The sequence below is a fragment of the Lepisma saccharinum genome, chromosome 16 (genome assembly GCF_977018435.1).
Source record: "Lepisma saccharinum chromosome 16, izLepSacc3.1, whole genome shotgun sequence".
Classification (NCBI taxonomy): domain Eukaryota; kingdom Metazoa; phylum Arthropoda; class Insecta; order Zygentoma; family Lepismatidae; genus Lepisma; species Lepisma saccharinum.
Window position 1 is genome coordinate 55632753 of NC_139244.1, and position 13728 is coordinate 55646480.

The 13728-nt window shown below is 39.6% G+C and overlaps 2 protein-coding genes across 7 annotated transcripts in view; both read right to left on the minus strand.

Moving 5' to 3' along the window:
• Positions 1-13728, minus strand: part of cno (adherens junction formation factor afadin) — a 446647-nt gene that overhangs the window by 314727 nt on the left and 118192 nt on the right. For all 6 annotated transcript variants that reach the window (XM_083138204.1, XM_083138208.1, XM_083138207.1 and 3 more), the window contains exon 2: positions 5844-5968. In XM_083138204.1, the coding sequence (XP_082994330.1) occupies positions 5844-5954 (111 nt within the window). In that variant the 5' untranslated portion in view covers positions 5955-5968. The remainder of the gene's footprint in view (positions 1-5843; positions 5969-13728) is intronic.
• On the minus strand, positions 8696-10671 carry LOC146000091 (uncharacterized). The gene has a single exon (XM_083137424.1). The coding sequence runs from the start codon at positions 10536-10538 to the stop codon at positions 8901-8903; it is 1638 nt and encodes a 545-aa protein (XP_082993550.1). The 5' UTR covers positions 10539-10671; the 3' UTR covers positions 8696-8900.

Consider the following 13728-nt stretch of genomic DNA (forward strand, 5'->3'; position numbering starts at 1 on the left):
GCGTTGGGTCCACCACATGTTCGCAACTGAGTTCGTTGACGCCCATCGAGCCACACACCCCTGAAGACGATTGGGGGACAGAAAGGGACAGAAATAGCCGTCAAGGTCAGCCGCCAGTTGGAGTTTCGTTCAGTATAATGTAGTGGTGTAAGGTCGGATTTCGTGGAATGTTAAATGTTGCTTGCAATAAGCGGCCAGTGTTGGCTGATTTAATTTTACTTTCCATTTCTGCCACTTTTGTCTAATCGTGAACATGGCGAGAGGTTATAAGATGGAATTCATGAAAGGACAAATCCCGGGTGTCCCACGCAAAGCCTGTTCTGCATGGAAACGCGCGGGGGCGGTAATGCGTGGAACACCCGGTATAAACACATGACAGCTCTACGGAGGATTATACTGACTGAGTCCAAACGCCAGAGCCTCGTGAGTCTACAAAATGTAGGCAATTGTGAACAACATCCCTGGATTTATGAGTCCTTGGTGATCTCCGCTTACATGGTCACTAAAAATGAGAATGGCGTTTTAACTCAATCGCGTTGTAATCAAGGGCCCCTGGTAAGTTGGTGTTTAAGTCCACTTTATGCACAGTACGGCTAATCGGGACGTGACCTACAGTTTAAAGTGGGATCCGAACCTCTATGTGCCTACACCGGGTATCGAACTCGGGACACCTTGATTACAAGGCGACAACTCTACCACTACGCCATCGGGGAGGCCTCAAGGGCTCCTGGGTTAAATCTCTGGTGGAGATGACACAGTAGCTTGGATATTAAAACTGTAGGTTCTCTCCTGATTAGACTTAAGTCTTCAGCCCCCGAGGTTGGTGTCCTTAAGTTCATTTCTTTTTACCACTCGAAAATTTTACCCCCCCCCCCCCGCCCCAATCGTTTCCCTACCAACCTCATATTTACCGAAGGGGTGAGTGGAACTTGCTTATATTGTTCTTACTTTGTTGAGTTGCTTTTCTCCAGTTGTTCCTGTCTTCTGCTAATACCTTTATTTCTCTGTGAACTGGCATACGCATGGGGGAGCTGATGGGGCTACAGCTCCTCCCGAAATTTTGAGAAACTCAAAAGTTTCAAATGAAAGCAGTAAAGTACTCGGGAGGAGCCTAAGTGGTAAATGGCCTTCGATTACAATTTTGTCTTGGAACAACTTTTAAGGTGAATGTTAAAAATAGCAATTACGAACAATTTTATTCTATCCCCCAACGCATATGTAATATACCTTCACAATTCCGTAGTGTGTCTGTGGCTTCTTGATGTTCCACTCTAAGCGATATGTTTGTTTGTTGAACTTACAACTGGAGCGTGAGGAGGTCTACAAACCCTAGGACTCGAAAACTGACTTCTTGCAATCCTAGCGCAAATGTATTTTTGGGCTTGTTTCGTGCACGTAGGCATGTATTATTACTTTTTCATGATCCATCCTCGTAGTCGCGATTAACCCAATGTCGACGTAAAATATCGAAAAAAGCGAAAAATAAATAGTATAATACATGTGATAAATATGAGAGGCCCGTTAGTGACGAAACCATTAGTATTTTTATACCTTTAATACAGAAGAACACGGCCCTGAAGTAAGTTAAAAGACAGTTTGATTGATTCATTGATTTGTTTCATTTTACTTCGCGCTTTGAGCCTCTTGGTTAATTTGCGAAGATGGGGATGAGTGATGAAATGGATGAATGGACATTTACAAACAACAATGCCCGAGCGGGATTCGAACCCGGGACCCCTGGCGTAGCAGCGCGATGTGCTAACCACTCATCCACGGGGTCCGGCAAAAGAAAGTTTGAAGACCCACATCGCCCTTAAAGTAAATAACTTAAAATGACCATAATTCACAGTGACAGAAGTCAGGATCAGTCTGTAACGAAAAATGCCAAATTAGTCAATTTCCTGCGTACAGCTATTTTTTTTTCTTCTAAATTTCTAACAGGAAAGTAACAGGAAGAAACACGTAGATGGGATGTCTCCGGCAATCGTTTAATGAGCTGGAACGTGTGATAGATCTTATGGCACCTGTGGCAGTTCTAAAATAATAAATACTCTGAACAAAGCATTCGTAATGTTAATTTGAAACTGTTGCTCCTCATGCCTCAGACGACAGACGAAGAGGGTTGCCAAGACTATTTTCCAGAAGAGGAATTCCATTTCCTCTTTTGCTCAGTCTGAACTTGGACTGCTTCAGGTGATGTACTGAGACAAATAGCAGAAAGGAATGGTTATTAATCCTTGTTATTTTCAATGGCTTAGCTAAACTGGAAACATTTCTAATTATAAACAAATCTGCTCAGCACGTCGTTGGAGAAAGTCAAATGTTAGGTGTAGTCGGGAAAAATAATTAGGATTTAAGAAATTGCAACAAAAACGTTTTCGGTGTTTTAAAGTGATATTACTGATATCAGCCTGAAAAATTCCAGTAGCCTAACTACTCTTGAAACAATGCGATATCATTCATATAGTCCCCGTCACCACAATGCCAAACATTAGCAAATAGGGGGTTGGTGTAAACACCAGAGTAGACGGAATTACCCCTTGTCCTCCCTTGAAATACGGCCGGGACTACAACTTTGCCGAAGTAGAATTCCCCGCCTCCATGTTTAATATAATGAGAATGATATATATTTGATACATTCTTTATAATTGCCTTAATATATGTTCATTTTGTCAGCATGGTGAACATGGAGAGTCAATCTATAATGAATAATATAGACCTGTTTGTAAAAGATTAGGCTTAGTATGTAAACTTTTGAAAATAATTAATAAAATACCAATACTGCTGCTAGTCCAGTAATAATATCAGCAGCATTATTGTTGGAAGTTGTGGCTCTAGTAATTTCCATAATAGCGTGCTATATTTCTCCTACCGATGGCTTCGTATAACAAGGCCTCTTCAAAGACTCTGTTTACATAGTTATCATCGGTAGGTCATGAATCGCAACACGGTTACACGATATGGAATTATTACACTTTATTCACACACACTAGGAATGCTAAGTTAAAATTATATCAATTTTTCGCCTATTCAGCACACATTTGCGACTGTGCTGTTGATATTGTATTGCGAGCCTGACCCACCAGTGATGACGTTGCAGGTAAGCAAAGAAGTTTGAACAGACCTTGTTGTAGGAAGGCAGAGCTCCTACTAGATAATGATAAATAATGAAATAAAAAAAGACTGAATAATGATGTAGCAAAATACTGGTTGTTTGTAACTTTTGTGTTTTCGTACTGTCGCCATTCCCCCCATATATTTTTTTTTTAACCTTACACACTTCACTTAAGGGGAAAAGGGAAAATTTCCCCTGGGTCCTTCTCTCTTCGGCAGCTGCCGATCACTGTTGCTAGCTTCGCTCTTTTGGAGCCAGATCTGGCTCTTTCGTGCACTCGTTTAGCTGTGAACTATGGCACCCGCCCCCTGCTCCACTATGATGCCAGCACTGGCTCCGGCTTACATAGACAACTTCTGTCATAAGTATACATTTTATAAGTATACAATACGTGATATTGTTATATTGGCTGCGTCGCCCCACTTTCATACGACCATCGGTGGATTATTGAGATGGGTGATGCCGCCGGATCTAGACGGTGAAAACTAAGAAAAAAATGCCATCACTTTAAAACTAACGGTAATAACAGCGCCCCATCACCCACACCCCACTCATTTGACACCTAAAATTACCCCAGGAGGCACTTTATACATTTTCGTAAATCTAGCTCCTTGAAAGTTTTTACTCCGTTTACGGTTAAATTTAGCTTTTTTATGTGCATGAGGTTTGGCAACACTGCCAGGATGGCCGTAGGAGGCAAGGAGAAATACATTGCTCTTATGGAAGTATTATTTTATTTGTTCTCTTGAGAATATCAAACTTCCGATGGCATAGAAAAATATATCAACGGAAAAGGACAGACTGAAGTAGTAATTGACAGGCGGAAATGTCGAAACTTCCATTTGATTAGTGGTAACTTTCAGTTAAAGTTGATTTCCCATAAGGAATACATAGGTTTCTGAAAATTCTTATTCATCATATTTTTCAAACATCGTCTCTAGCTTAATAATCGACTTAAAAAAAAAAAAACACTTTCACTTGCAACATGTGGAGAAATTCATACTCAATTGAACACCAGCTTACTTCCTCAGTAGCGTTGCCTATTCGGGCGATATTGAAATAAATGCACAACTGGTGCGAAATTGTCCCTCATCCCCTTGAACAAGAAACGCGCGAAGTTTCTCGATGAGGGAAGGGCCAAAATTTACACAGCATTACAATGTCTCCCCACGTAGAGCCATTGTGCAACACTTGCGTGTCGCAAGGCAGTACGGACGTCGTGCTGCACCTTTCCCTCCCACTGCGGTATGTCACCTTCGGCATGGAGAGGAAAAAAAAACAAGCGTAGGTGGATCTGAATTTCAATCGCCTTTTCTTTCGAATTGCCAGCATATTACCATACCCGTCACGACAAAAGCCTTGGGGACGCTTTCGAAACGACAGCATACGGGCACATCTTTCCCGCTCAAGCTTCTTGGCGTTCTTCCATAGTGTTTGTCCTCTACATCTTCTCCTGGTGTGTGCCTCACGTGTTTACTGGGTTTTTATTACAAAGATAGGTGATAAAAAAAAACTGGAAAATATTTATTTCTTGTGTTCTGAAAATAGCGGAAATATGTGTCTAAAAGTCAAAAATATGTTAATTCAAAAACTGTCTAACAAATAAATAGATGCTCACAAGTCACAGCAGGATGTTATATGCTTGTTGCATTCTATTTATAACAACAACAAAGCACATTGTCCATTGAAAATGCACGCCGATTATATATGAAGAACGTCTTGTATTGCGAAAACGACCTTTCTACATCAGACGTAGACGTATTTCAAATGAGGAATGCCATTCATACTTACACCATTAATATCACCTAAAACATGTTCACTCTGAATCTGATAAATTTACACCATTTTTGGCACCTTTTTCTTAAAGCACTTGCATGCGTGTTACAGAGTTTTCTTTTCAAGTACACTAACGTCCTTCACTGTTTTGCAAAGCAGTTGGGTGCAAGTGTTCAGTTTTTCTATCACGCCACACAAAAAGCTTAGGCTAGATTTGCAGGCAGGAACTCCTCCTAATCGTTTTGTACACATCCATCTTTCAATAAATCTTGAAGTATCGCAATGGATACCGCGTTACTTTTGTCAAACTCATTCATAACACAACACAGGCAAAAGCTTCAAAATTATTTCTTGTGGAGTCCCGAATAGGATAGTAATTTATTCATTTACAGTGTATTTCGTCTGTTTCATGCATTAACTCCAAAATATGCGTTTCTCATTCTCTAACACAAAGAATTCGAAGACTTTATTTTGCCTGGAATGTCTACAATATGTACATTTTATGTTAAATAAGATTTCACAGATTACATTGCAACCAAATTTGGCCGACTTTCAAAGCAACAGAAAATATGATTATACCTAGTTATTCCCGAGTCGTTAAACGATGATCATCACAATTGTAGCCATTAGGCATCCTTCTGCCCACCTAAATCAGGAATTCTCATGCAACGCTAGCCAATCATTTATAGCAGTGGTTCCAAACCCTCGTGAGAACAATGACATTGCATTTTAAACATTTCTTTTAAGCAAACAATTATCATTAAAAATCCAGGCTCGCAATGTATTTTCAAATATGAATCCATGGATCGATGAGTTTGGCGATTTCTGTTTGACATCATTGTATTTCCTACTGTTGTGGTTATCAAATGTTTGCATTTCAATATAAAATGGGTAAAAGCTGCATTTGGAATATTGTTAAATAAATAAACATCACTTGAGGGCTTTGACTCACCTCGTTTGGTTCCGAGAGTTCGAACAGATCCAAGCGATTGGCGTTCCATTGCGCAATAACACTACGTAGGGCTTCGCGTTCCTGCATTTTCTTCAGGTCATCTGCATTCATGCTGCTTCCTATCACTGGAATAAAACAACGCTTTATTACTACAAAGTATGTGGAAATAAACACATGTAAGCAGAACAAATATACAAGGGTCATTTCAAAAGTTTCTTGCATGATGGCAACATTGATTCTGTGGAAAATTCGAAGTGGCGCTTAATGTGAAATTAGTTGGAATCAAAGATAATAGAGGGAGGAAGACTGCCTTCAGGGAGCGCTGTATGTAATTTTCTACTAATTTAGCACCCTAACAGAAATCTCCCTTGTCCCTCGTGGACGGATGTATATCAAATAAACCTACATACTCTGTTTGATTTGATACTTGTTATTTAGTCGCTTTTCTGCCATTTTCGGCTAATCGCGACGATAAGAATGAATGATGAAGGGATACAAAGAATACCCATGCCCAGGCCGGAATTCGAACCCTGAACCTTTGGCCACGTAGGTAGGCCTACGTACTCGGGTTATAAGAAATAGGAAATAGCAAAAAGTAGTTCTTAAACATTCCTGCACAGAGTGAGTCCGGGAGTCGCCAGCCTCTAATCAATGAGTTCCGAAGAGGGAGGTAAAGGTGACCAGGGTGCTGATGACATCATATCCAGTTTGGTTGTGATCGTGAGTGTACGGGGCCTTACCTCCACCCCACCTCCATTGTGTGACTTCAGGATACAGTGCAAAGCAAAGCGGATGACATAGCTTCCCTACTGTAAAAGTTTATGTTTTTTGTACTCTTTACATGGGGTATCGAACTTACGTGGCTTAGCTGCAACTCAAATAAGACCATGCATAAATTTAGAAAATGACTAAAAGAGACGCAATATTACTTCGTCTGGGAAACTAGTGGATTAACGCCATTGTGCAGCGTGATCTTTAGAGAAACAGTAAACGGGTCACGTTACACTACCGTGTTTCTCCTACCAGCTGTTCGTCTGAAGTAAGCAGATCTCTTGGAGCATGGGGTCATCCCTCTGCAAGACACACCGGAAAATGGGGGTTTCTTAAAATACCCCCTATACTCTCCTAATCTTTCTCCCTCCTCACCCTTCCCATTTTTTGGGCCATCTCGCTGCTTTGATTTACACCGGAGGTGTGGTGTAATTCATCGACTGGTGCACCCATGACAAAAACATACTCAATATTATTGATCCTGATGGTACTTTGAATAAATTACATTCTGTTCAATTTTTCACATTGTACACATTGTCTCAATTAAATGTTCTGCATGAAGTATCATAACACGGGAAACTTCTAAACCAACACTCGAGGGGGGAAAAAAGGACAACATGCATGGTTTTGTTACATTTTTTTGTAGTTGCTTCAATAGAATATGTGGTTATTTCTAGGCTGTTCGGGAAAATGTACTTAAGTCAAAACATTCAATTTTACAGCAGACAGTTATTTATTATTTTAATAGCAAACATTACAGACATGATATACATATTCGATCGTTACTGTTAAATACCTTTACACATGCGCAACATAAAATTAACCTTACAATATTTTCTTTAATTGTTCAGTGTGACAGATGAAAAAACAAAAAATCGCAGTTTGTGACTTATGTGCCTTTTCCCCAAACACCCTCTCCTTCTACCACTTTTCATACTGCACTAATTTGATAGCAAAACATGATTCACACTGGAATATTCCAATTACTATAGTGGCTTCATTGACATAAATCGTTTACATGTATTGTGCTGACATTACTGATATCCGATCTCCACAATCAGCAATTACACAATTTCACAACTCGACAAGGGATTAATCACGCCTCACAGACCACGGTAGTCAACACCGATAAATTACTTCCGGTACACTCCTGCAGCCGAAAACTAGCGGGGTAGTGGGGTGCAGAAAACATCTGCTTCCGCCCAAAAAACCATGGGAAACTCTGAAACTTACTCGAGTGCAGTGGGGCCTGCTATTTTTCACTTTTAGCAGATGAATGGGGAGGGGGGGAGGTACAACCAGTGGAAAAGCAACACTAGGCAACTTGTCCATTGCTATTTTCTTTCAATTCTCGAACATCGTACTGCACAAAAAGCAATAATAATACTGATGGACAATTTGTTTACAAATGCTTTTTTACCGGCTGAATCATCTAAAATATTACTAGGAGAGTTGCAAAGCTTTATTTAAAGGACTGTAAACTACGTAAGTAGGTAAGAAATATGAGATATATTAGGTACAAAAATATATCTGCGATGAATAATAACCCGCTCTTGATATTTATCATCGACAGTTCGATATTAAAATACTGAAACATGTGACGAGCACAAAAGTTACAATGTTGACTTTACAACGTGAATTTATGAACGTCTCAGAAAACAACTGACGATCGTAAAAAGTATCTACTATCGAATCTAGCAAGTTGTTAACAGCTGTTGGCACTGAATTTTAGGTCAAATGCAATAAACTGGGCATTTTACAATTCAACTTGTATCTTGAAGTTTAATATTTTAGAATACACATTATTAGAGCACGTGTAATAGCTTATTATTGCAAGATCCAACAACTAGCCTCTTTTGATTTTATTTCCTCGAAAACCCGAATGCATATCATTTTTCGTTAAGATGGTGGACTTTTGACGTAAATACTTTTTATCTTGTAGGCCAAAATATGCTACGAAATCTAAAAATGTATTATGGCAATCCAAATGGTGTCATGTTTAGCTTGCCTGATAATTCACGTGGTTTTATTTACAATATATTCTTAGGTTAATGAAACACTAGCAATGAGAGATACTGGGGAAATTTACTGAATGATCGTAGGTAACAAACATTTCATGAGGTTAAAAATAGTGTTTTGTTACAAAGATTATTATATACAGTACATAAAATGAATAAGTGACATTTAAAAATAAGTTCTGCGACTCTGGAAACATCTGAAATATGTTCACGTCCAAAGTTTTTCAATAAATCCTGTTCAGGCAGGGGTCTGTTATGTGACAACTTCTCAGCAAACACATGGTGTGAATGACCTTTTAGCCTTCTTTGAGCGGGATTTGGATTTTGACTTCTTCCTTACTCTTCCCTTATCCTCTGAATGGTTCCTTTTAGGGTCGGACTTGCCCTTGGATCTGTGCTTTGACTTTCCTCTGGATTTGCGTCTTTGCTTGCTTCTTGATGTGTGTTTCGAAGAGCTGTGTTTCGATTTTGCATGTGGTTCGCACACAAGCCGGCATCGAGACTTACGCTTTGCTGGACTTCTCGACCTGCTTCTAGATCTTGATTCCGACCTCTCGTCTCTCCTTCGTTTGCCTGATCTTTCTTTCCTGTCTTTAGATCTGGATCTCGATCTGCTTGTCGACTTGCTCCGTGACTTTTTCCCTACGTGTCGTTTTGACGATTTGTGTCTCTTTCCTGAATGGTGCTTGCGAGATTTATGTTTTGGACTTTTGGATCTTGATTTCGACCTCTCGTGTCTCTTTTCTTTGCCTGTTGATCTTTCCTTCTTGTCTTTAGATCTGGATCTCGAACTGCTTGTCGACTTGTGCCCTGACTTTCTTTCCAGGTGTCGTTTTGACGATTTGTGCCTCTTCTCTGAATGGTGCTTGCGAGATTTTCGTTTCGATGAACTTCTGTATCTTGATTTGTCCTTGCAATGACATTTGGAACCATGTCGTGACCCGCTTTGTGATCTGTGTCGTGATTTCTCACGGTCTTCGGAACGTCCCCTGCTTCTATGTCCATGCTTCGAAGTATCCTTTCGTTTTGGCGATTTTGATCTACTCTTGGATCTATGTTTTGATTTTTCTCTGCTTTTCGATCTGTGTCGTGGTTTATCACGTTCTTCGGGATGTCGCCTGCTTCTGTGTCCATGCTTCGAAGTATCCTTTCGTTTTGCCGACTTTGATCTACTTCTGGATCTAGATTTTGATCTGCCTCTTTTGCCTTCTCTGCACTTTTCTCTGCGGCTCTTTTTACTTGTGTCGTGATCTGATGACTTCGATCTACTCTTGGAACTCGATTCTGATCTTCCTCTTTTGCGTTTCTCTCCACGTTTTTCTTCCTTAAAGGCCACTCGCTTCTCGGACTTCGATCGATGGTGTGAGTCCTTCCTCTTAGTTTTCTTTGGGCTGCAGTGGCACGCTTTTCCTTTTGTCTTTTCACTTTCTCTCTCCTCAGATTTCCTTCTCGAAGACCCACTTTCTACGTGGCCTTCCTTTTCTGAACTACGTCTGGATTTGCTTTTACTGCCGCTTCGCTTCTCGTCCCTCTTTTCTGATTTTCGTGATCTTCGGCGTCTCCGTATACCACTTACAGGTGTCATCTTGTATTTTCGGAGTCTCTTCATTCTCTTCTCCCATGGTTCACCGCACTTTGGAATCTGCGCGGGTGCAGGTTTGTTGCCCTTCACGATCCCAAGGAACTTGTTTATGAGCTTATACCTCCCTTTCTTGGCTTCCAAGTTACCAACCCGAAGCTCTCGAAGAAGGGTTTGCTGAACTGCCCTTTTCAGTATTACTTTGGAGACGTTTGCTTTATATTCCTTATGAATATAGTTGGTGGCCTCAGTTGCTGTGGACCCATTTGGATTCTTTAGGCTCCTTATGGTGTGAATGACAATTGCTGATAATTTTAAATTATGCATTGTTGCTGTTAGTCATCAGCTAAAAATTTTGACGTGAGAAACCAAAAGTAGTTTTAGAAATGGTAAACTTTGAAGCTAATTTAGAACCATGTTGAACCAAAAACTATTTCTTAGATTAGCATCTGCTTATAGTTGTTTTGTAGATGCAACTGAACAGAGCATCGTATTGTTGTCACTGTTCACACATTTGAGTTACCAAGGTAGTATTGAACAAGTCCAACAAACAAACCAACAATAAATAAAAATAGACATGCTTGTCCAAAATCTGTGAACGATCTTACCGCATACATATACCAAGTAGGAGTTGTATTTATTGTGTAACCGCGACATGGGCCATGTGTACTAATCAAGAGTATTTCCATATCCCGTAGTTTATTTGCACACACTCCCACATACATGCATGCATACATGTGTGTGTGTATATATAATGAGATTAATGTCATACATAGTTCAATCCAAATAAATGATGTCATACTGTTTTTTCACTGCACATAACATCACACTCGTATTGTAGCGTATCTCGTCATGTTGTAATGGTAAGCAATGAATGTCAACAGGCTGCGCTGAATCCTATTTTCGATATAGATTTATTCCCAGTGGTGTGATAAGTAGGGAGCGGATTTACAAGCACTAAAAACCTCTCAAATAGGCAGGCAGGCAAATGGGCATTTAAAAGAAGGCAACCTAATATCAAAAAATACATTAAAATAGGCATTGAACATCTCTTGAGAGCCTCAAGGCTTACATTCTTCAATATAGAGAAAGCCGAATGCGCGTACAAAAGGTGAAGTTAGCAAAAATTGCAGAATAGGCATGTTTAGACACGATTACGTAAAAATAGGAGCTGACCTTCAAAATAAGGCATTTATAAGCACTATAAAAATACCTTTTCGGACTAGAAACACCATAAAAAGAACTTTAAACATTACATTAAAGCCTCTATTTTACTACAAACGATTAAAAAATGCAAATAGGCAAAAATCCTCACCCTAGTGATATGTAATGCTTTTCACGCCGGTTTGGCTTCTTCTTGCTCAACATCATCTTCGTCTACTTCTTATGAGATGAGTTGTTTGTTTTAAGGCCACTTTATGCACAGATAGGCTAATAGAGACTGGACCACGAAGTACCTACAGCGGGTATCGAACTCTTGATTACAAGGTGACGACGTTACCACTATGTAATCGGAGAGACCCATTCTTAGATGATTCTGTCTTGGTAGCAGTCAAAATAATGACCCTTTCTTGTGTTCTTCTGTATTTACATGGTAGAGCAGCTAATGTGGTTTGGTATCCAAGGAGATTGTCATCTTGTTTATTTCAGGTACTGTAGCAAACCTATTTAATCCTACAGAAAAAGTAGCAACTAACTGGCTACAAGACTAACTTGTATATTAGCCATGTTCATAAGGTTAATAGATTTACCTTTATTTACATCTCTTACCGAAGTTACTTTTTGTAGACAACTGATCAACTCATACATGTATGAGTATTTGAGAAAGTTGAAAAGCACGTTGTTTAAAAATAAAATAAATAACGTTTTATATTTTCTACGGTGTGGGAAAAGTGTTGTAATTAGCTGTTGAATCCAGATACTTCCAACTGCATAACCAATGGAAAGTGAGGGGGTTTGAGGTCAAGTTTTATGACTACTTTGTGTTCAGACTAAATAAGCATCAACAAACAAGAAACCCAATCGCTACAGGTTTTCCATTATATAAATTCACTATCTCTGAGCCTCCCCCGTGCCACAGTGGTAGCGTCGTCGCCTTGTAATCAAGGGGGTCCAGGTTCGATACCCGGTGGAGGCACAAGTGGTTCGGATCCCACTTTAAACTGTAGGTCCAGTCCCGATTAGCCTTACTGTGCATAAAGTGGTCTTAAACACCAAATCAATCAATCGCTAACTGACTTAACTGTGTAGTATGGAATATTCATTCTCGATTCCAACATTGTAAAATTAATTTGTCAGTTTCTACTTTGGCTGGCAAATATTTTCAACCTCTCCATTGCATATAGCCCAGAAGGAGCATTCCTTGCATACTGGGGTTAATCTTCCATGGAGCATAACACATTAGTTGCCCTAAGTCATTTCAAATTACAGTGCTTGTGTCACGGTGTGTTGCAAAATTGCAATAACTTTCCAACATCCTAGCCCTTTTAGCTTATTACCTTGATTATATAACGCCACGTTTCTACGTTGAGCAAAACGTGGAGTGAGCGTCAAGTATTTGCACACTTAATTTGCGATGTAAAGTGGATTGGATTCATCATAGTAAAATCGTCTACAGTGTCAGTAAACACCCTGAAATATGATAGAGAGCAATATTATGAATAGATATATCGTGTATTCGTAGATCGCGTAGTTACTTTTAAAGTTTGTCAATTGTTTTAAGTCCAGTTTATAGTCAGACAGGTTAATCAGGAGTGGATGGGTCTCCACAAAGGATCAAACCCAGAACCCCTTGATTACTTTCATAATTAAGTGAAGTATTTACACCGATAGTTACAGCCGGTGACGAGACTTGATAGAGTCTGTGTCATTCTCAGTCTCAAGTTGAAAACGGCCTCTAATTTCGATCTTAAGACACTCGAAATGCGTATACAGTACAAGCACGATATACAGCGTGCCACAGCACACACTCTCACACCGTAACTGACGTAATTATAGGAAACGACTCATTTTCATGTAAGACGCCTTGTGTCATTTCGATGCTACCTGAAAAATATAAGTTTATCCTGAATGTACGCAACCACGCTGAACAGGTTCAAAGTTGGCACCAATGGAGTAACTTTGTAATTACGATAAACAAGTTAAGTGACATATCTATAAATAATCAGGAAGGTTTCCGATTGATCTGAATAACTCGCAGTGTAAATTTTGGTTTTAAAGTATCATACATATCTCTGCCATTAAACCTTGTCTCGTCTAGATTTTATTTGTAAAGGGGAAGATTCCGAAGTGATGGAAGAAAATGTAAAATGTAACAGCACATCATGGGTATGATTACAGGCGCAGCCTGCAATTTAACAGCTACCGGAATGTCGAGGAAGAGGGATTAGTGACTGTATAGATGGTAAATAACTATCAACCAAGAAATTCTCTAAACCTTGGATAATAAAATTATCGACAGAGTAAGGCGCTCCACACTGAACATACCACTTCACCATAAAAAAAGGATCATGAAAAA